The 19,352-nt window shown below is 53.6% G+C and overlaps 1 protein-coding gene across 2 annotated transcripts in view; it reads right to left on the bottom strand.

Moving 5' to 3' along the window:
• Positions 1 to 743: 743 nt before the first annotated feature.
• The window catches only part of GNB1 (G protein subunit beta 1), an 87,844-nt gene continuing 69,235 nt past the window's right edge, over positions 744 to 19,352 (bottom strand). For both annotated transcript variants that reach the window (XM_032361066.1, XM_032361068.1), the window contains exons 5-11: positions 18,189 to 18,252; positions 17,101 to 17,263; positions 7,652 to 7,718; positions 6,102 to 6,303; positions 5,046 to 5,262; positions 2,713 to 2,825; positions 744 to 2,487 (exon numbers count right to left, since the gene is read on the bottom strand). In XM_032361066.1, the coding sequence (XP_032216957.1) occupies positions 2,719 to 2,825; positions 5,046 to 5,262; positions 6,102 to 6,303; positions 7,652 to 7,718; positions 17,101 to 17,263; positions 18,189 to 18,252 (820 nt within the window). In that variant the 3' untranslated portion in view covers positions 744 to 2,487; positions 2,713 to 2,718. The remainder of the gene's footprint in view (positions 2,488 to 2,712; positions 2,826 to 5,045; positions 5,263 to 6,101; positions 6,304 to 7,651; positions 7,719 to 17,100; positions 17,264 to 18,188; positions 18,253 to 19,352) is intronic.

Raw genomic sequence — 19,352 nt, 5'->3', positions numbered from 1 at the left:
GGGGAGGAGGGCGAAGCCAGGCAAACCCACCATTCAGGCTGCCAGTCTCCGAGGAGACAGCACCCCGGGTCCTCGCGGGAGCACTCAGGAAGCCCCCGCTGCTCCACCTTGCTGATAATTGGGAGAACAGAGACTCAGGTGGGAGTACTTCCCATGGAGAGCAGTCTTCACTTATTTATGAAAAAGTACCAACATTTAACCCATGAAAACTACCAGGTTACCGCTGACAGCTATGAAGAGTGAGGAAGAACGGGACCGCCCAGGCGCGGGGCCTTCGGGAGCGCCGGCCCGTTCTGACTCGCTGCTCACGCTTTGGTGGAGGATGCTTATTTTCCTTTTGAGCAAGCTGGAGTTCTTTTTATCCAGACTGAGATCAAAAACAGCCAGCAGGAGCAACGTCCTCAGACATCTTCCCGAGGAAAGAGCTAGAAGCAAGGGGCTCAGGCCCAGAAGACAAGAGACGGGAGGGAGGGGCCCCTGGGGACACCCCATGCACCCTGGGCAGCGGCCCGAGAGGTTGGGAGTGGTCTGGGTGGTGGCAGAACTGCGGGGACCCGGCACAGGACCCGACCCTCCTTTCATGGACTCTTGGTGATGGGGATGAAAGACCTGGCAGAGAAACGGGCAGCCGTGGGACAGCCCACACGGCCAGATCCGGCCGACCTCCCGGAGCAGGGCGGCCAGGACAGGAGGGCTGCCGTCAGGACCCCAAACAGCCTGGCAAATAAGCAGCCACACCAAAGTCCCTCATGTCAAACTGCTTTATTACATCTTAAATAACAGTACAGTTTAATATAGTATCTATCTTGCATCCAGCCTCCTTGCAATACACTGACTTTAAAATTAAATACAAACAGTGAGGGGCACAGGGTGCAGAGAGCGCTACAGAGGTGTGGATGGAAAGGAGGGCGGGCTCGTGCTCATTCTCTCTGCCAGACCCAGGCCTGCTGCACGTCACAGCACAGTTCTCCACGGGCTGCTGCAGAAACAGGGCAGAGAGAAGCCACCACTGCTGCTGGGAAGTGGGCTCGGGTGCAGGGAGGCACCCTCAGCACTGCCGTGCCAACACTGCTGCCGGCCACGGGCCTCCAGCGGGACCGGGGAGGTCTGCGTGTTCGAGAACGGTCGGCCTCCTTACAGAATTGGTGCAAAAGGCTGGCTCCACGGCCGAGACAGGCCAGGAGGAAGTTACAGAGGAAGGCCAGGGTCTCCGGTCCCTGCCCCCACCCCCGCCCCTGAATCCAACAGTGATCATTTGGAACAGGACTTTTTTTTTTCTTTTTTTTTTTCCCCAAGAGAAAGAAAGAAACAGTGATGATCCCGCTGCCCAAGCATGTAGCGCTGCCAGCCGCCCGGCTTCCGACGCTGGTGCGGAGCAGCAGTGAGGGGACAGAGCCGCAGTGGTTACAACTGTCAAGAGGTTATTTCTTAAAAGAAAAACAACATCTAAGGACTGGGTCCTGTATGAGCTTTTGAGCATTTCTACAGCATGCGATTCTAAGAGTAAACCCACCCAATATGGCAAACGATCAAATTTTTTAAAATTTAACTTAGAAAGTTTGAGATCATTATTTTCAAAACATTGATTTGTACATGGTTTCATACACAAATAATTGACTGACTATCCAAGCACAGGACGGGCGCCTCTCTGGAAAACAGAGGTTCCTGACGGCTGGGGGGGCGGGGCGCGGGGTAGTGTCGGGCTCTCGCTACCCACTTCCCTCCGACTTCATGAGGAAACCCAAGGTTTGATTAAGAACTGAACGGAGAAGGCAGGAGGGCGGGTGGAGGGCGGGGGCAGAAGGTGCCTGATCGCGCACTCAGGGCCGCCCGCACCGCGCGCTTGGGGCCTTTCCTTACTGGCGCCTTCCTTGCTGAGCCGTGCTTGCGCGCCGGTCGTGGGACACGAGACAAAAACGAAAAAGTGAGGGGCGCGATCTACATCATTAACAACTTCAGAGGCCGCGGCACGCCCTCTCCCTCTGTATAACTACCCGACAGAAAGGAACCGATTTCAAAAAGGAAACATGAATGTTTGCAAAATCCTGTTACCACACGACCTGAAATTCAGAACCAATTACGAGATAAAATCCTCAACTTGTTTTGCATGAACAGCACAAAACGGGGTCACTGACCTAAAATTCAAATGAACTAGTGAAAAGGTGTGTCTGCCTCGCAATCACACTCAGGTTTACCTTCTGGTTAGCACGTTTATTAGAGTATTTCCTTTTAAATTCATCTGAGACAAAAAAGAAAACAAAGACCATGGTCCCGGGAGGAATGCACGACTTGTTGAGTTGACAGCACAGAGATTCTTCTCTTCGTGGGAATTGTGCTCTTGGTTTCAGCAATAAGTGAAGGAAAAGGTCTTGCCCTTTTGAAGTTCTGAGGGGGAAGGGCGTCCGCGTTAGTAGGGTGGATTGGAAATGCTATCACTGTCACGCTTCAAGGTTGGAATGATCTTCCAGTCGCCACGACGTCTGCCTGCTATTTTGAAACAGTTTAAAGAAACGTATAAAGACAACACCTGGAGCCCGAGCCACTACTCTTCCTCCCGACCCTGCCCCCAGGGCTCCCGGCTCAGGGGCCAGCGGCCTCACCTCGCCATGCTCCCCTGTCAGCTCCCAGCGGGAGCCGTGAACGCCCCGTGCTGAGGGGCACGCAAGGGGCACGCAGGGGCGCGCAGGGAGGGCGCCTGGCCCGTCCTGTTACCTGTCGTTAGTTCCAGATCTTGAGGAAGCTATCCCAGGACCCCGTCGCCACGGCCATCCCGTCGTCAGTCACCCCCAGGCAGCTAACGCGGTTGTCGTGCCCGGCCAAGACACCTGAGGGCAGAGGACAGCCAGTCACCCGGGGACCCAGGACGCCCCAGCGGGCAGCGACATGGTGATGCGACACAGTTGCTGGGTGGCGGGACCTCGCGGGACCCCTGGGCCCTGAGGCCCAGCCCCTGCAACGCCCCCACGGCAGGAAAGGACAGGCCAGAAGGAGAAGCCGCGCTCCCCCGGAGCGAGTACAGCTCAGCGCCGTCGCGCAGGCGTCTCTGGCCGGGGAAGCAGCCCCCGCGGAGCGCCCGGAAGCGAAGTCTGCTACGGGTGCTACGGGCTGGGAGGGCCAAGTCTGCTACGAAGAGAAGAGTGGGACAAGGAGCAGACCCGGTAACAAGGGCACAAAGCAGCGGAGAGCTCAGGGCCTCTTGCGCCAGCTCCTGAGTGGACGCATGATGGCGAGAACCTTAAATAAGGGGCGCCCGGGGGGCTCGTCGGTGGGGCGTCGGACTCTTGATTTCCGCACCGCTCTCGAGCGCGGGGTCAGGAGGCTGGAGCCGACGCCGGGATCCCCGCTCAGGGTGCAGTCCGCCTGCTTCTCCCCCTCTGCCCCTCCCACTAGTGCACTCTCTCTCTCTCTCTCTCTCTAAAGTCAGTCAGTCTTTCAGCAAAAGCAAATCCAACCATCTCAACCTGAGGGCAATTGTGACCCAAGAGTGTGGCTGTGGGCTGTTCCTCATTATAACCCCTGAATAAGCCCTGAAGTCTAGCTCAGGGCACACGGCTCAGAGGGCTGATGACAGACACAGGAAGGGGAAAGACGAGGGAACGTCACAGGGCGACCCCACGCTGAACCCACAGTGAGACAGGCCTCCTATCGGCTGATTTCAGAGAACCCCTGTCCGGTTCCTACAGTCCCTAGTGTCCCAACTGCGTAAACAGCCTCGCCAGACGGAGCAGTGTTCTCTGCCACGGCGCCATGACCAGGGAACGGCTGGGGCAGAGGCACCGGGAGCAAGGGGTCTGCGAGGGGGAGCAGGCCGGGCAGGAGGGGAGCTCAGCCTGGGGCGGGACAAGATCCATCGGAAACTGGGAGGTCCCATAAGAACCCCAGGAGACCCCGAGTCATGCGCCCCTCCTCCCCCGCCAAGATACAGAGTTGAAATAGTCCGAATGTATCGATTCAACGGCCTTGCCTGATGTTTAATATAGAAAGTTTCTCATCTTTTGTGCAACTTGTATCTTATTATTATATTATTATTTTTTAAAAGATTTTATTTATTTATTTGACAGAGAGAGATCACAGTAGACAGAAAGGCAGGCAGAGAGAGAGAGAGAGAGGGAAGCAGGCTCCCCGCCGAGCAGAGAGCCCGAAGCGGGACTCGATCCCAGGACCCTGAGATCACGACCTGAGCCGAAGGCAGTGGCTTAACCCACTTGAGCCACCCAGGCGCCCCTTATTATTACTTTTTAAGATTTTATTCTTGGGGCCCCTGGGTGGCTCAGTCAGTTAAGTGTCTGACTGTTGGTTTCGGCTCAGGTCGTGCTCTCAGGGTGGTGAGACTGACCTCTGTGTCCACCTCCACACTCAGCGCTAACTCCGCTTCTCCTCTGTCCCCTCCCCCTGCTCGTGCTCTCTCTAAAATAAAAACATAAATCTTAAAAGGAAATAATTCATACGTACATACACACACATCCATATTTCATTTTTAGGCAATCTCTACACCCTGTGTGGGGCTTGAACTAACAACCCTGAGATCAAGAGTCGCATGCATCACCGTGCGAGCCAGCCAGACGCCCCCGTACAAGCTGAATTTTCACGCACTTGACAGCCACACAGTCGCCTTTGATGTGTGAACTTCAGACTTCATACCTCACTGGGCACACCGGGCCAAGCCTGTGCTCCACACTTAGCGGACACAGTTCCACCACGTACAGCCAGAGGGGACAGAAAGCAAGGCGAGGGCCCTGGAGCGCCGGCGGCGCACGTAGACAGCCGCGTGAGGCCTGTCTACGTGCGCCGCACACAGTAAGCGCGGGGGGAGGTGCCGGCGCTCCAGAAACCCGTGCGCCCGGACAGCCCGAGCACGGATGCCCTGGCCTGTCCCCCGGCCCTCCACCGGGCCACACCGGGAGGTGGGCAGGCGTACCCAGGTGCGCGTCTCTTAGCAGCGCGGCCGGCACAGAGCCACACATTCCAGCCTCCGTGCGTCACGTCCATCCTCGAAGGTGCTACCCGAGCCCCAGGAGGCCCAGGAGGGTCCAGCGAGCACCTACCTGCCCTGTCGGCCTTGAGAGCATCCCACACGTTGCAGTTGAAGTCATCGTAGCCCGCGAGGAGGAGGCGGCCGCTCTTGGAGAAAGACACGGAGGTGATCCCGCAGATGATGTTGTCGTGGGAGTAGGTCATGAGCTCCTGGTCCGCGCGGAGGTCGAACAGCCTACAGGTGGCGTCATCCGAGCCGGTGGCAAAGGCGTTGCCGTTTGGAAAGAACTAGAAAGCAAGCGCAGAGCGTGCAAACACACAAAGAGAAGTCCGGGAAACGGGACTGCCCGACAGCAGGCCTCCTGCTGGCACGGGACGGCACGGTCGGCAGGGCTGGGCTCCGGCCCGCGTGGCGGGGCGGGTCGGAGCGGCAGCCGCCTGGGCACCTGGATGTGAGGTCGTCGGTACTGGGGCAGCGCAGCCGCTGTCTTCCCCAGACTGGACTGCACTTCACGAGAAACTATTTCCCAGGGGATCAGGAAGAGCATGGTCACCCCTGAGGGCCACCAGCGCCAGACTAGCTTTGTGGAGAAGGGAGCCCGAGCCCCCAGCAACCAGACCGCACCCATCACGTCTTCCCGCAAGAGCCCGTCACATCAGGGTGAGGCGGTGAAGGGCAGGCTCCTTCCGCGGGCTGTGCCCAACCTCAGGGAGGGGCCGAGGGTGTAAGGTTCCTACTCAAAGCTCAGCTTCTGCCTCCCGCTCCTCAGAGGCTGTGCTGACTGGGCTGACTACTGCCTCGTTTGCCCCAACTAGAGGGAAGCCAGGGTACGGATCGCTGGCTTGCCCCAGGGCTGGGAGCAGGTCCCTGCACACAAGAGGCCCAACCCCAGTGTCTGTGGGGTGAACAGTGGCACAGAATTCGCTGGTGTCACGGGATAGAATGCATCCCACCTCAGTTTTCTATAGGGAACTTTCCGTAAAATAGGTTAAAGGTGCATGCAAAACACAGACCCGCTAACCCTGAACACATTTAAGAACCTGATGTGTTCTGCAGCATACAAGAAGTCATCTAACTTGCTAATGGCGTGCAAAGGCCCCGACCCACAGCTTCACCCCCTACTCACACAGATGGCATTGATGTCGGACTCGTGGCCGGTGAAAGTTTGCCGGCACATCCCTTCTCGCACATCCCAGAGTTTGGCTGAAGCGTCACAAGCACCAGAGACAAACAGTCTGGTGTCAGGAGCGAGGGAAAGGCTCATAACATCCCCAGTGTGTCCAGTGAACGTGGTCGTCTGCTGGCCGGTCTCGATGTCCCACAGAGCGCTGTAGCACGGACACAGGACAAGCAGTCACCTCACTCTGTCAGATAACCAGTCATGTGACAAACTGTCCCTCAGACCACCTGGGACCACAGTAGACCTCTGCACTTTTTCTCGCGACAAAAATCTAAATTCTGTCACGTGACTGTGTGGAAGGGAAACAAAGCCACAAGCGGGACAGGGCTCTCGAGCAGTCCTGCGTCTGGTGCCCAGTGGCATCCGCCGAGCAGCTCCAGACGGGGGCACAGTGACACGCAGACAGAGCCACGAGGGCGGCACATGCCATGTTCTGTGCCCCAGACTCCAGGGTCCCCACCGAAAACCGCTCAGTCCGCGCCAGCCCGCCGGGACATCCGGCTCAGACGCACACCCACTCGCACCGTTCACACCTACACTGCGTGGACTTCCCTGCCTGGGGCCGGAGGGACTACAGGGAGGAAACAAAACGTGCCCAGGACTCTGAAAAACACTTAGTCGTAACTGATAAAGCTTTAAAAATCATCTTCTAATCAAGAAATTCTTCCCCACTTGACAATCTAGATTACACCTCTTTTGTGAACTTTCAAAGTTTATACAAAAAGGACACCTTGAGGAGGAGGACAAGCGGGGTCTGGGAGTCAGGCCCCAGCCCAGGGCACGTGACAACATCTTGTCTCAAAGACCAGAAAAGCCCCCAGGAGAGTTTCCATCTAAAACGACTCCTAAAATCCCTGTCTGAACCAAACCAAACGATGTTAACAATCCTTAAGGCGAACCTCCAGGCTCCGAAGACGGCTTACTCTTTTCAACAGGAAACGATTAAATTTGTGATCTGCACCCAAAACAAACCAACAAGCAAACCAACCAACCTAGATGATCACGTACACTGTGCGTCCTGGTGCCACAAATGGAGACGTTCTGGAGATTCTCTAACTGGGCTTCTAACTCTAGGCAAGGGAACAGCTCAAACTCGGGGAAGTCCGCAGTCCACCTGCCATCACCCCTGCGCGCCCTGAGCTCCGCCGGTCCACGCGGCACCGCGTCCCACCGAGAGCGCAGGCAAGCACACCCGCTCCCCCAGAGCGCTGCCGAGTGTCGGCCGGCCAGGGAGCGTGTGCGGCGGAGAGAAAAACGGGCATTTCTCATACAGCTACAGCCTCAACGTCATGAGTCAGTCCTTCCTTGTTCAAAATTAAACTTGGAGCTTTAACATCTGCAGAGTACAATGAACTCACTCATCACTCACGCACTTGCGTTTGATGCCTCACGGCCGCTTCGGACTAATAAAAGATGGCCTAATTAACGCCAAGAATCTTATTTCCTACACATCTACGGCAAGCAGTGGGAGAAAGGTGTGGCGCTCAGATGCTTACCAGGTGGTGTCCCCAGAGCTGGTGACGATCTGATTGTCATCCAGGAAGCGGCAGCAGGACAGGTAACCTGGAAAACCGACACGGATGAGACCCCGAACTGCAAGCCGCACCCCGCCCTAACTCTAAGGTCCTGCACAGAGAAACACACTGGCAGAACGACTACGCCTGGAGTCCCACGTGGAGGAAGACCGTGGCCTTGTCAGCGACACGGGGCCTCGGCGCACAGCACGGCTGGCTCACAGCCCGCAGGCCAGCAGGCGTGGGCCCCAGCACAAAGGGGAGGCAGGAAGCCGCCCGCGCCGCACGCTGCTGAACACAGGGCAGATGCAGGGAACACACGCCGCCTCCGCTCCTCTGACCCACACGCGGGGACAGAGGTTCCCTTCCCACTCACACCCACTCATCCCACAAAAACGCACCCCGGCGCCTGGAACACATCCGTGAGCAAAGGAGCGCTCCTTTCCCTCCCAGAACTCACACTCCAGGGGCAGAGACAGCACGCACATGTTAGCGGAAGGGGAGATGGTGGTCTGCAGAGGCCTCTCGACCCCTCCGGGAGGGCACAGAGCTGGGGTTGGGGTGCCGGGCGGAGCAGATTAGTTTTCTCCAGGACGCCATGGTACGGAGGGTGGCATGGGAGCCGTTGTGCGCTGCCCGAGCCCCAGCCCTGCCGCGCGAGCCCCAGCCCTGCCGCGCGAGCCGGAGCCAGGGCTGTGGAGCCGGGGCTGGGAGGCTGAGGCTGGGACGCAGGAGATCCCCAGCCTGCACCGGCGTGCGCTAGAGAAAAGCTAACCAGAAAACCGATTCTGCAGTACCTCCACATTAGGATTTCTACTTAATTAGCTCTGTTCACCGCAGTTCACAATTTTGTTCTACTGTAAGGGACCCCGAGAACTAGAAGTGCAGGGTCAACAAATCTGACCCCAGAAGGAGTGTGCCCAGTGGGCTGGCCAGCACAGTGCCAGTGCCGCGCACACCCCAGCCGGCCAGGGGTCAGACGGAAGGGGCAGCCACACTGCCTCTCTTGCAAGGATAGGGCGCCCTGCCTCGTTTGCCCAGAAATCCTTACTCCCAGTCCACAGCAGAGCCACATACGACGCTGTGCAAACCAGTGAAATAAAAAACAAAACACACACAAAGAAGGAACCACAGAAGGGTTTTGGTATGGAAAGTATAAGAATACAGGGAAAACAAAGCATTTATCTAAGAAATATTGCCAAAATACTTAGCAATGACAACTTCTAAAAATTATCTATGTGCCTAGAAAAGGCACTCCGGGGTGCATCAGTGCCCAGCTAGGTGAGCAGTGGCCTGTGCCGAGAGATCACCCGATACCACCTCCACACTGTGCACCTGACCCGTGGCCCCACCATGAGACCAGGACAGCCTCAGAGTTGCCACCGGGCTGGACAGCGGCTTCAAAACGTGGACCCAGGGGCACCTGGGTGGCTCAGGAGGTTAAAGCAGCCGACTCTTAATTTTGGCTCAGGTCCCGATTTCCAGGTGGAGGGCTCTGTGCCAGGTGGGAGTCTGCTTGAGAGTCACCCGCTGCCTGCAGCCCCGCCACGCTCTAGCTTTCCTGCACTCTCTCAAAAAAAGGAAAAAAAGGAAAAAGAAAGAAAACAGACTGGGCTCTGAAATCAGAAATAAACGGCTCAGTCCTCTGGCAGTGGCTGAACCAGCACTACGTTCTGTGATGAGCCCCGGTCTCCCCAGTAACTGGGGGTGGTCCCAGAGAACGAGGAACGGAGCTGTGTGTGCACTCCGTGGATTCTGGAAAGTCCGCGGCAGTTACCACCTCTGCTACCGAAGAATGAGACCATGACCTGGAGGGCTGTTTGTGCGGACGCGCGTCTGTACGTGGACGGGGGTTACCTCAGGGGCAGACAGCTCCCAGCAGGTGTGTGTGTTTGTGGGTATGGGGTCTGCACGAAGTTCGGGGTGTGCTACCCAGTGACCCGCCAATGGCGCTGCTGTCTTTTGGGAACCCATGGGGGGCTGGGAAATTACAGCCGTCAAGCACAGGAGCCAAGTCTGGAGGTGCATGGGCACGAGGGTGTCCCTGTGCCCCTCACAGAAACCATGGAGGACAGGGTCAGGACATGCTGGGGACAGCCTGGGGCAGGGACCAGGCGGCCACAGTCCAGAGACAGGAGGCTTCAAACAGGCAGTGCAGAGAGTAGGCGCCTGGGTCAGGGACCGGGGTGAGATCAGGGAGTGCTGTCAGCCGAGGCCCAGAGGACAGAGGCAGGACGTGCTGAAAGAGCATGTTGTCTGGCTGGAAATCGGTTGCTTGAGAAGCAAATACACTTACTTCTGCATTGGAAAAGCTACTGACCCAGAGAGAGCAAAACCGAGTACTAATGTGGGTAGAAGAGTGACTTGTGTGGCTTCCCCAAGACCTAGGGCCCAATGAAGGTAACTTATCCCAAGAAAATGGTTATGAGCTTGAGGGGTCATTCACCTACAAGAACGTTCACACTACTGACAAATGGGAAACCGGCCAGATATCCAGCAACAGGAACACATCAGCAGGCAACGGAGCTCTCTCTTTGTCTTTTATTTTTTTTTTAAGATTTTATTTATTTATTTGACAGAGAGAAAGATCCAAGTAGGCAGAGAGGCAGGCAGAGAGAGAGGCGGAAGCAGGCTCCCCGCTGAGCAGAGAGCCCGATGCGGGGCTTGATCCCAGGACCCTGAGACCATGACCTGAGCTGAAGGCAGAGGCTTTAACCCACTGAGCCTCGCAGGTGCCCCTGGGACTCTCTCGACTCTTTCAAAACATCACAGTTCTGGGTGAGATTATAGGTTAAAAACACAATGGAAGAGCATTTAAAGTTATCTCTCCGAATTTCTCCAGTGAGCATGTGGTGCTGGTTGAGGCCAGCCCACCCCTGGAGAGCACCAGGGCACGAGGGTGGGTACCATGGCTGAGTCGAAGCTGGAGGCGGAGATACAGGCCCCACCACAGGCGCCCACCAGGCACGGGCTTGTGCAGCACCTGCAGCAGCTTCTGCTCTGGGAGGGGCGCCTTCCAGCTCCGAGCTAGAGGGAAAACCACCTCCCTCTGCGGTGTGCGCAGCGGCCGAGAGCAGAGACCAAGCACACTGCTTGAGGAGTATGGTAAAAAGGGAAAAAAGACACGACAAAGTAACTCAAAGATGTGAGAGTGAGAGTGAGGAAATGCCAAAGAAGGGTTTTATTAAGAGTCAGAAGAGCTTGGGGGTGCCTGGGTTGTTCAGTCATTAAGGGTTTGACAGATGTTGGCTCACGTCGAGATCTCTGGGTCGTGGCATCGAGCCCCGCACTGGGCTCTGCGCTGGGCATGGAGCTTGCCTCTCTCCCTCCCTCTCTTAAATAAGTAAGTATGTAAGTCAGTCAGAGTTGAGAGTTTACAGTACCCAAAGAGAGACAAATTTATAAAGTGTTTATGGCAGAAGACGCAATCAGATGAACACCTGAGCAGACTAGAAGCAGCTTCAGACGCATTCACAAGGCTGTGCGGCCTCGTCCTCTCAGAGCCTGGGGTTTGGGGCAGTTCGCCATCATCCTTCCAGGGCGGTGTGAGGTCTAGTCTAGGCAGTCCGTCCAGGAGGCTGGCTGGGTGGGCGTGGAACCTAGTGTGGCCAATGGCAAGCACAGACAGGACCTGCGGCCACCCTAGAAAAAGAGGCTCTTTCCCTGCTGGGGCTGCTAAGCGGGCCAGATGGAAAGGAGGCCGAGGGAGCCATCCAGAGGGAAGCCAGAGGGCAAGCGCTGAGCAGACAGCACGGTGAGCCCTGCACCCCGCCAGGCGTCAGGCAGCCCGACCCCCCAGAATGGTCCATGAGATTACTTAGTGGGCAGCGGGACCAGACTGTGACACACACACGCCCAAAGCACGTCACATTTAACTAACTGCCAACGACGACGGTGCCAACAAGCAGCCCAGGGGTAACCCTGGAGCAGAGTGACGATCTCGCCCACATCCGAGTTTGCTGGCGCGCGCCAGAGAAACGAGTCATTAGTACAGAGCGGGTCTGGTCACTGCGCTCTCACGTGGATGTAAAATATTCAGCCTCAGATTATATGAACAAACCATCCCTACAAAACAAAGTCTGAGCCACCAGAGCCGGATTGGCAGGAACGCTAGGCAGTCGCAGACAACATACCATGTTGTACCCAGAAAATTTCTGGCTAAACTCCTGATCAAAATGTTTATGCCTCTGATGTCAGGAAGGGCACTGTGTCCACACTGCAATGACATGTTTGGGAAGCAAGGGACCTCTGAAAGCAGGTGTCCATTCTCTGCTCATTAGCACACAGGGACCAGCTCTGAGAACAGTCTGTGACACGAGGCCTGACACTTTGGTCTGATGGGAGTCTTCAGGGAGCTCCTCACTCTCAAACACGAGGATTTCCACCAAACAGCACTTGGAAAGTGGTATTCTGTATGTAATACATTTATACTAACGATAATAAATGTCTCCTCTCCATCACCGAGACCTCAGTCCACCAGACACTCCCAGAGGCATCCTTTGCTATGTAAGACAGAGCACCGTCAAGTGCTCCTCTCTAAAGTGTGGGCAGAGAGTATCCAAACTCTGGGTAGCTGACTCTACAGAAAGAAGCTTCTGTTGGTTCCATGTGGACCCTCACATTGCATGGAAACAAGAGCAGGCCATAAATGATTACCAAGAGCCTTAATTCCCGAGGCTGAGGGCACGATTCCCATCCTGGGCCTCAGACATGACTAGGAAGGATTCAGTACGCCTGCTGATAACAGCACTCACAGGAGTACTTTCTAAGATTCTACAAGAAAATGTCCCCACCATGGCATAACAAAGAGTTCTCAACCTGATGCTCAGGCCAGAGAGAGGCATCGTAAGTGACGGACGGATGCCCAGGTCTGAGACAAGACAAAGACCATAAACCCTCCGATGTGCTGAACCCATAACAGTTCACACCTGTACCCTATGACTAAAATAAGATTATTTTAAGCTTATCAGATTTCAACCTTTATTGACTTGAAGATGAAAATTATGTAGCATGTCTGAAGAAGATAATACATACACTTTTTAAAAATAAAGATTTTATTTATTTATTTGACAGAGAGAGATCACAAGCAGGCAGAGAGGCAGGCAGAGACAGAGGGGGAAGCAGGGCTCCCCGCTGAGCAGAGAGCCCGATGCGGGACTCGATCCCAGGACCCTGAGATCACGACCTGAGCCAAAGGCAGAGGCTTAACCCACTGAGCCATCCACCCAGGCTCCCAAGTAATACATATTCATAAGAGGCCGAATGTTTTTAAGGAACCACTCAACTCCCAGGAAGTCAAATTTCGTGCTGTAGGAAAAAAACAAAAATTGCAAAATATTTCCTCTAAGCCTCATATATTTCTTTTTTTGACAAGTGCAGTGTTAAAAACTTTAAAGCCTTAATTAAAAATGGAAGTCAATATACTGAATCTGAGGATAAATCAGGGACTGATAAACATTAAGAATGTCTGTTTTTTCTGCGTTGGAAGCTCATCAGTGCGAGAAACAAGGCAGTTTACGAGGTGTGCTCCCTGGACAGAGGCACGCGGCTCATGAGGACCCTGCGGAGAGCCCACCCCGGCCTCCGGCTGTGGGGCACCAGTTCCCACCCAGAGAAGCAACTTTCCCGCAGAAAACAACCAGGAGCTCTGGACAAATATAAAACAAACAGGGGTGCCTGGCTGGCTCTTAATCTCAGGGTCATGAGTTTAAGCCCCAGAGTGGGTGTGGAGACGGCTTAAAAATAAAATCTTTGAAACAAATAAAGAAGCATATTAAAGGTGCAGGAAGCAAGGGCAGACCGCAAGGAGGCGAGCCGACACTTGGGAAAGAAAGGCGCGGAGTGTGTTTTGGTGGCAGGTCCCCATCTCACGCCACACGGGTAAGATCCCTGTCCCACCTTCTCAATTAGGCAGCGGGTAGATCTGCAGACAATCACAGTCGGAAAGGGAAAGAAGAAAGCCTAGAAGGAGAAAGCCACAGAGCGGGAGCCCTCAACCTTGCACCTAAGGCCCAGAGCTCACATGGGAACCCCACGGGCGAAGAGCGGGCGCCGCGAGGCCCGGCTAACGGGGAAAGGACAGCCAAGGTTTCTGGCTGATGGCGCGCAGCACGGGTCGGGGGAACACAAGAAGAGTACAGCCTCCACAATGTGACACGTCCCCGGGGCCAGGGAGGTGTTCAAAATTACTGATCGTATTAATAGGAAGTGTCACCCGTACGGAAGAGGAAAGAGCCACCAAGATCAACCTCAAGAGGATTCGTTGTTCAAACAGCAGACAACGGTTCTGAGGACGGCTCTTAGAACCATGAAGGAAACCAAATATACACGAAATAAATAAAAAGACAGGAAATCTCAGCAGAAGAATAGTAACAGACATTTTTAAAAAAGCAAACAAAAATTCTGCAATCTGAAAACAGAACATCTGACGTGTCAGGCTGCTGTGTGGTCAGAACACTGAAGGTGACAAAAGTCCCGTGAACCCGGGGAAGGAATGCAGAGGGGAGACTGCCAAAAACAGAAGAGTCCCAGGGCCCCATCTCGGACCATACGAGAACCCACACACTGACGTGCAACAGGAGAGAGGACTACAGAACAGAAAATATTTTTGAGGACTGGCCTAAAATGTCCCTAATTTAGTAAAAAACAAAGCTTTACAAATTCAAGATACTGGGGCGCCTGGGTGGCTCCGTCGTTAAGCATCTGCCTTGGGCTCAGGTCATGGTCTCAGGGTCCTGGGACTGAGCCCCGCGTCAGGCTCCGGCGTAAGTGGGGAGCTTGCTTCCCCTCTCCCATTCCCCTGCCTGTATTTCCTTTCTCGCTATGTCTCTCTCTGTCAAATAAACAAATAAAATCTTAAAAAACAACAACAAAACTAAAGCGAACTCATTAAGCTCAAGAGAACGCAGAAGAAAGCTCACGCCCTGTGGCAGGAGGAGCACTAGAGCTAGTCAACACTGGGGTCAAAGTCAAGGGCAACTCAAGCTTCCTCAAACGGCCAAGAATGTTTGTAGGGAAAGGCAGAACCGTGGATGACGGGGGCACATAGAACGACAGCTCTGAGAACGTGACAAAGGCCGACGAAAGGCAGACGAAAGGCAGAGAGCGCCTGGGCAGCTCGGTGGTTGAGCGTCTGACTCCTGATCAGCTCAGGTCAGGCCAGGACCTCAGAGTCCTGAGACTGGGTCCCTGCCCTCGCCAGGCTCCCAGCTGGGTGTGGAGTCTGCTTGAGCTTCTCACTCTTCCTCTGCCCTCCCCCAATTTGTGCGTTCTCTCGCTTTAAAAAAATAAAAATAAAAAGATGAAGGGGATTAAATGGGCCTTTGTGGCTGGCAAGGCTCTTATGTTTTATATGAACTGAGGCAGTATGAACTCTGAGTGGACCGTGAAACATTATGAATGTACGTCGTAATCCCTACATAAACCACTAAAAATTAATGCAAAGAGGAAACCAAACAGCCATCAGATAAACTCCCCAAACTCAGCTTAGTGCGCTAACCCAAAAGGCAGGAAAACAAAGCAAGCGGCGCGGCAGAGCCGAGGACAGCTGTATGTGTGCGGCGTGACACGTGCTCCAGGAACAGGAGTGAACCAGGACCACTGGAAAGGCAGAGGCCTTTAGAACGGGTAAGAGACGTGACCCCACTAGAGGCTGTCTATAATGGACCCTTATAAAGATACAGCCAAGTTGAAAGAAAATAGATGGAAAAAAACATGTGGAAACAAAAGAAATTGGGAGCCACTCTGCGGGTATGAGCTAAGCAGACTTACGACGAAGAATGTTCTGAGAGAAAAGGGGACATTACATCATGACAAGAGGATCGATTCGTCAGGAAGACACCACACCCATGAATGTATGCGCTTCGACTAAGAGCTCAGAACACACAAAGCAAAAACTGCCGGATTAAAGAGAGAAAGCCCACAGTCAGGGCCCTTAACATCCACTCCCAGCAGCTCACAGAGAGAAAGACGCGAGAGACTTGAAAAGGATCAAAAGTCTGGCTCGAATAAGCACACGGAGAACAGGGCCCGGCACCTGCAAAACAGACCAGTTTTCGAGTGTCTGTGGCCTGCTCACCCTGACCGTCTCTGCTCCACTAAAAACAAGTCCCAACAAACAGAAAAAAACTGAAATGACACAGGGTTTGGTTTCCGAACATAACGGAATTTAATTATAAATCCATAATAAGCTGTGCAAGGAAGCCTCAGGTACTTGAAAATTAAACATCATACTTGTAAGGAACATACGAACCAAAGAAGTAACCAAAAGGATAGTAAAAATACTTCAAGCTGAGCGATAACAGAGTTAAAGCCCTGTTTAGAGGGAAATTTATAGCTTTAAGTGGTTCTCTCTGAAAAAGAAAGGTCTAAGGTTCCACCTTAAGAAGCCAGAAAATTAAGAAGGGAGCAATCCCAGCGAAGCAGAGAGCAGAAGCTAACGTAGGCCAGTGGTGAGTGAAAGACAGGACCCCCACGCCGTCTAACCCTGCTGCTGGCCAGAGGGGAGGCCGCACGGGGACGCAGGAAACAGAGGGGACTGACGCGCGCTTCCAGCGATGAGCGCAGGTGTGCGGTAACTGTACTGCAGCCCCGAGGCGGACACAGCGCTCTTGCCAGTTATACATTAATACAGACAAACAAAAAGTCACAAAATTAAAAAAAAAAAAAAAAAAAAAAAGGACCACAGACATACTCTTGTTTGGCTGAAGTTAATTTAACGGAAGGCTTCACTGGAGTCAGAGGAGCGTCACATGCGCTGCGCTGACGACCACCTCGCTGGCTGCGTGTGCTGTGGTGGGCCTAGCGGGGAGTGACTGTGAGAACTGAGCAGTCACACAAGTAAGATATGAGGACGAGGCTTCCTTCTTCGGAAACGCTATGCTGTCTGTTCTGAAGACAAGCGTCACAGGTCAACTAAGCAAGGACCAGTAATAGGCCACCCAACCCTTAAAGCCAGCTGCGTTCGCAAGAACAGCCCAGAGGACTCGATTCTGTGTCCCTTCAGCAGGAGTGCTAGTGGCTGTGAAGTGGCTAAAGGGGACCGGGCTGATCTGTCCGTGCGCGTGTGTGCGTATGCGCGCGTCTCCGTGCGTCACACATGTATGTGCAGATTAGGAAACCCTCGTGGAAAGGCACTCGAGATTCAAGATGGCTCACAGGAAACCAACAGACCGAACTACGTTACCACGAAACGATAAAGGGCGGCTGCAAGGTGTGAAGGTGGTGGCCTAAGTCCCCGAGATCCTTGCAAACAGGACGCTACGAAGACCTCAACCCCAAGGTTTCTTACCAGTGAGCATCGTCAGAATGTCTCTGGCCATTATTACAATCAGTCCCATTCGATAATCACTGAGAAGAAGCCTTCGTCCAAAGCCTGGAGCGCATGGCAGGCAAACATCTCCAGCCCCGAAGTCACCAGTGCGAACACGTACCTGTATGTCCGGCCAGTTCACGGCTCACACGTACATTCCCTTCACGAGTTTTCAGATTGTAAATGGAGCAAATGTTGTCCAGGCCACCGCAGGCCACATAGTTCCCAGAAGGGGCATATGCACAGGTCATGACCCATGAGGAGCGCAGAGGGATGGCATGGACCTGACAGAACACAGATGAGGCAGACACTCAAGTTCAAAAACATGAACCACAGACACTAGGGTTATTTCCAGTCTTCAACTTTCATTGCAGAGAAGGTGATGCAGCAAAACAACAGCCAGGATTACTTTGAAAATAATTTATACACGTGGCCAGTCAGATGAAGAACTAACTAGAAGTCCAGGGGGCCTGGGTGGCTCGTTTGGTTAAGCGTCTGCCTTTGGCTCAGGTCATGATCCTGGCATCCGAGGAATGAGTCCCGCATCAGGCTCCCTGCTCAGCGGGGAGTCGGCTTCTCCCTCTGACCCTCCCCCTGTCTTGTGCTTTCTCTCTCTCTCTCTAAGAGAGAGCAGGGAGCCCAATACAGGGCTTGATCCCAGGACCTTGGGATCATGACCTGACGCAAAGGCAGACACTAATGACTGAACCACCCAAGTGCCCCAAATAAGATCTTTTTTTTTAAAAAGGATTTAATTTATTTATTTGACAGACAGAGATCACAAGGAGACAGGAGAGAAGGGTAGGCAGGCTCCCCACTGAGCTAAGAGCCTGTTGCATGGCTCGATCCCAGGACCCTGAGATCATGACCTGAGCCGAAGGCAGAGGCTTTAACCCACTGAGCCACCCAGGCGCCCCCACATTTTTAGATGAAACAAAAAGTTTCTCAGACTGAGCGAACTCCGGAATGCAGGTCTTTCAGAACCATTAAGGAGGGACATAGCTCCCGGCTGCCCTGCAGTGAGACCACGGGCCACGGCTAAAGACACCAGCAGCACGGGCTTGCCACGAGATTTGGCATCACACTGAGAACAGAACTTGCCGCGACTCCCTCCCTGTCCTGTGGGACGTGTTTTCACACAAGTGGGCCAGAGGTTGGACACACGTCCTCTGGGGCCAGTTGCTCAGGGAGGGGTTCTGCAGTCCTTACCTTGTTCGTGGTGTAGCTATCCCAGATGATCAGTTTGCCGTCCTGTGAGGCACTGACTAGAAGCCTGCAGGGAGAGGGCGGAAGAAGACCGGTCAGTGCCACGGCAGCGCCACAGCAACCGCGAATCACAGAAGGGCAAGAGGACAGACCAGTGACTACGAACCCATGCTCCAGCGTCACATTTGTTTGAGACAAAGCACACGGATTTATAAAAAAACTAAAACGGTCTAATTGTTAGTTCAACTTTGAAAGCATGAAAGAAAATGCTCCCCTAACTAACAGTTCAGGGTCCAGACTGCCTGCCTTCAAGTGCAGACGGGATCACCAAAGTGACTCTCTGGTGAGCTAAGACAGGTGGACTTCCATTTTTTCCCTTTTTTACATTTTTAAAGATTTTTATTTATTTGACACAGAGAGAGAAAGTGCGCAAGCGCGAGCGCACAAGCAGGGGGAGCGCCAGGCAGAGGGAGAGGGAGAGGCAGGCCCACCACCGAGAGAAGAGCCCAATGTGGGACTCGATCCCTGGACCTATGATCATGACCTGAGCCAAAGGCAGTTACTTAACTGACTGAGCCACCGAGGAGCACCAACAGGTTGATTTCTTGTAACTGCTTATGTTTCGTTTTTACTCATTATAAATCAAAATTTCAGACACATAGACCTTTTAGAACCAAAGGTGGCAGAAAATATTTAGTCTACAACTTGTGTCCCATTTGACGTGCAGAAAGCTGAGATAGTAAAGAATAACCAGCTTTTAGATAGTCCGAATTTATGAGACATTTCTCACCAAAAACAAAATAAAACAAAAATCATGAAAATGTCCCAGACTGAGCTAAATCTGGAATTCAGGTCTCCGAGAAACATCAAGGAGGCGCTTACCCTCCCACCTGCTTCGCAAAGAGATGACGAACTACAGGAGAATCGTGTCTTGTCTTGCAGAAGAGACTAGTTAACTGTCATAGATTTGCTTCACGATTATTTCCTTGCTTTGGTTAACTGCTACATTTGGAAAAGGTACTCTGTCTTTACTTGCAGAATCAAGGCAGGATACTGCAGAAGGAAAGCATGACTAAGGGGCAAAGGGACCGAGCAATTCCAGGAATCACAGCTACTCATAAGATACCCTAAGAACTCTGTCCTCAGAAGGTGATATTTTTAAGGAAT

The sequence above is a fragment of the Mustela erminea genome, chromosome 10, assembly GCF_009829155.1.
Source record: "Mustela erminea isolate mMusErm1 chromosome 10, mMusErm1.Pri, whole genome shotgun sequence".
Taxonomy (NCBI): Eukaryota; Metazoa; Chordata; class Mammalia; order Carnivora; family Mustelidae; genus Mustela; species Mustela erminea.
This window is presented reverse-complemented; position numbering and strand designations above follow the sequence as displayed.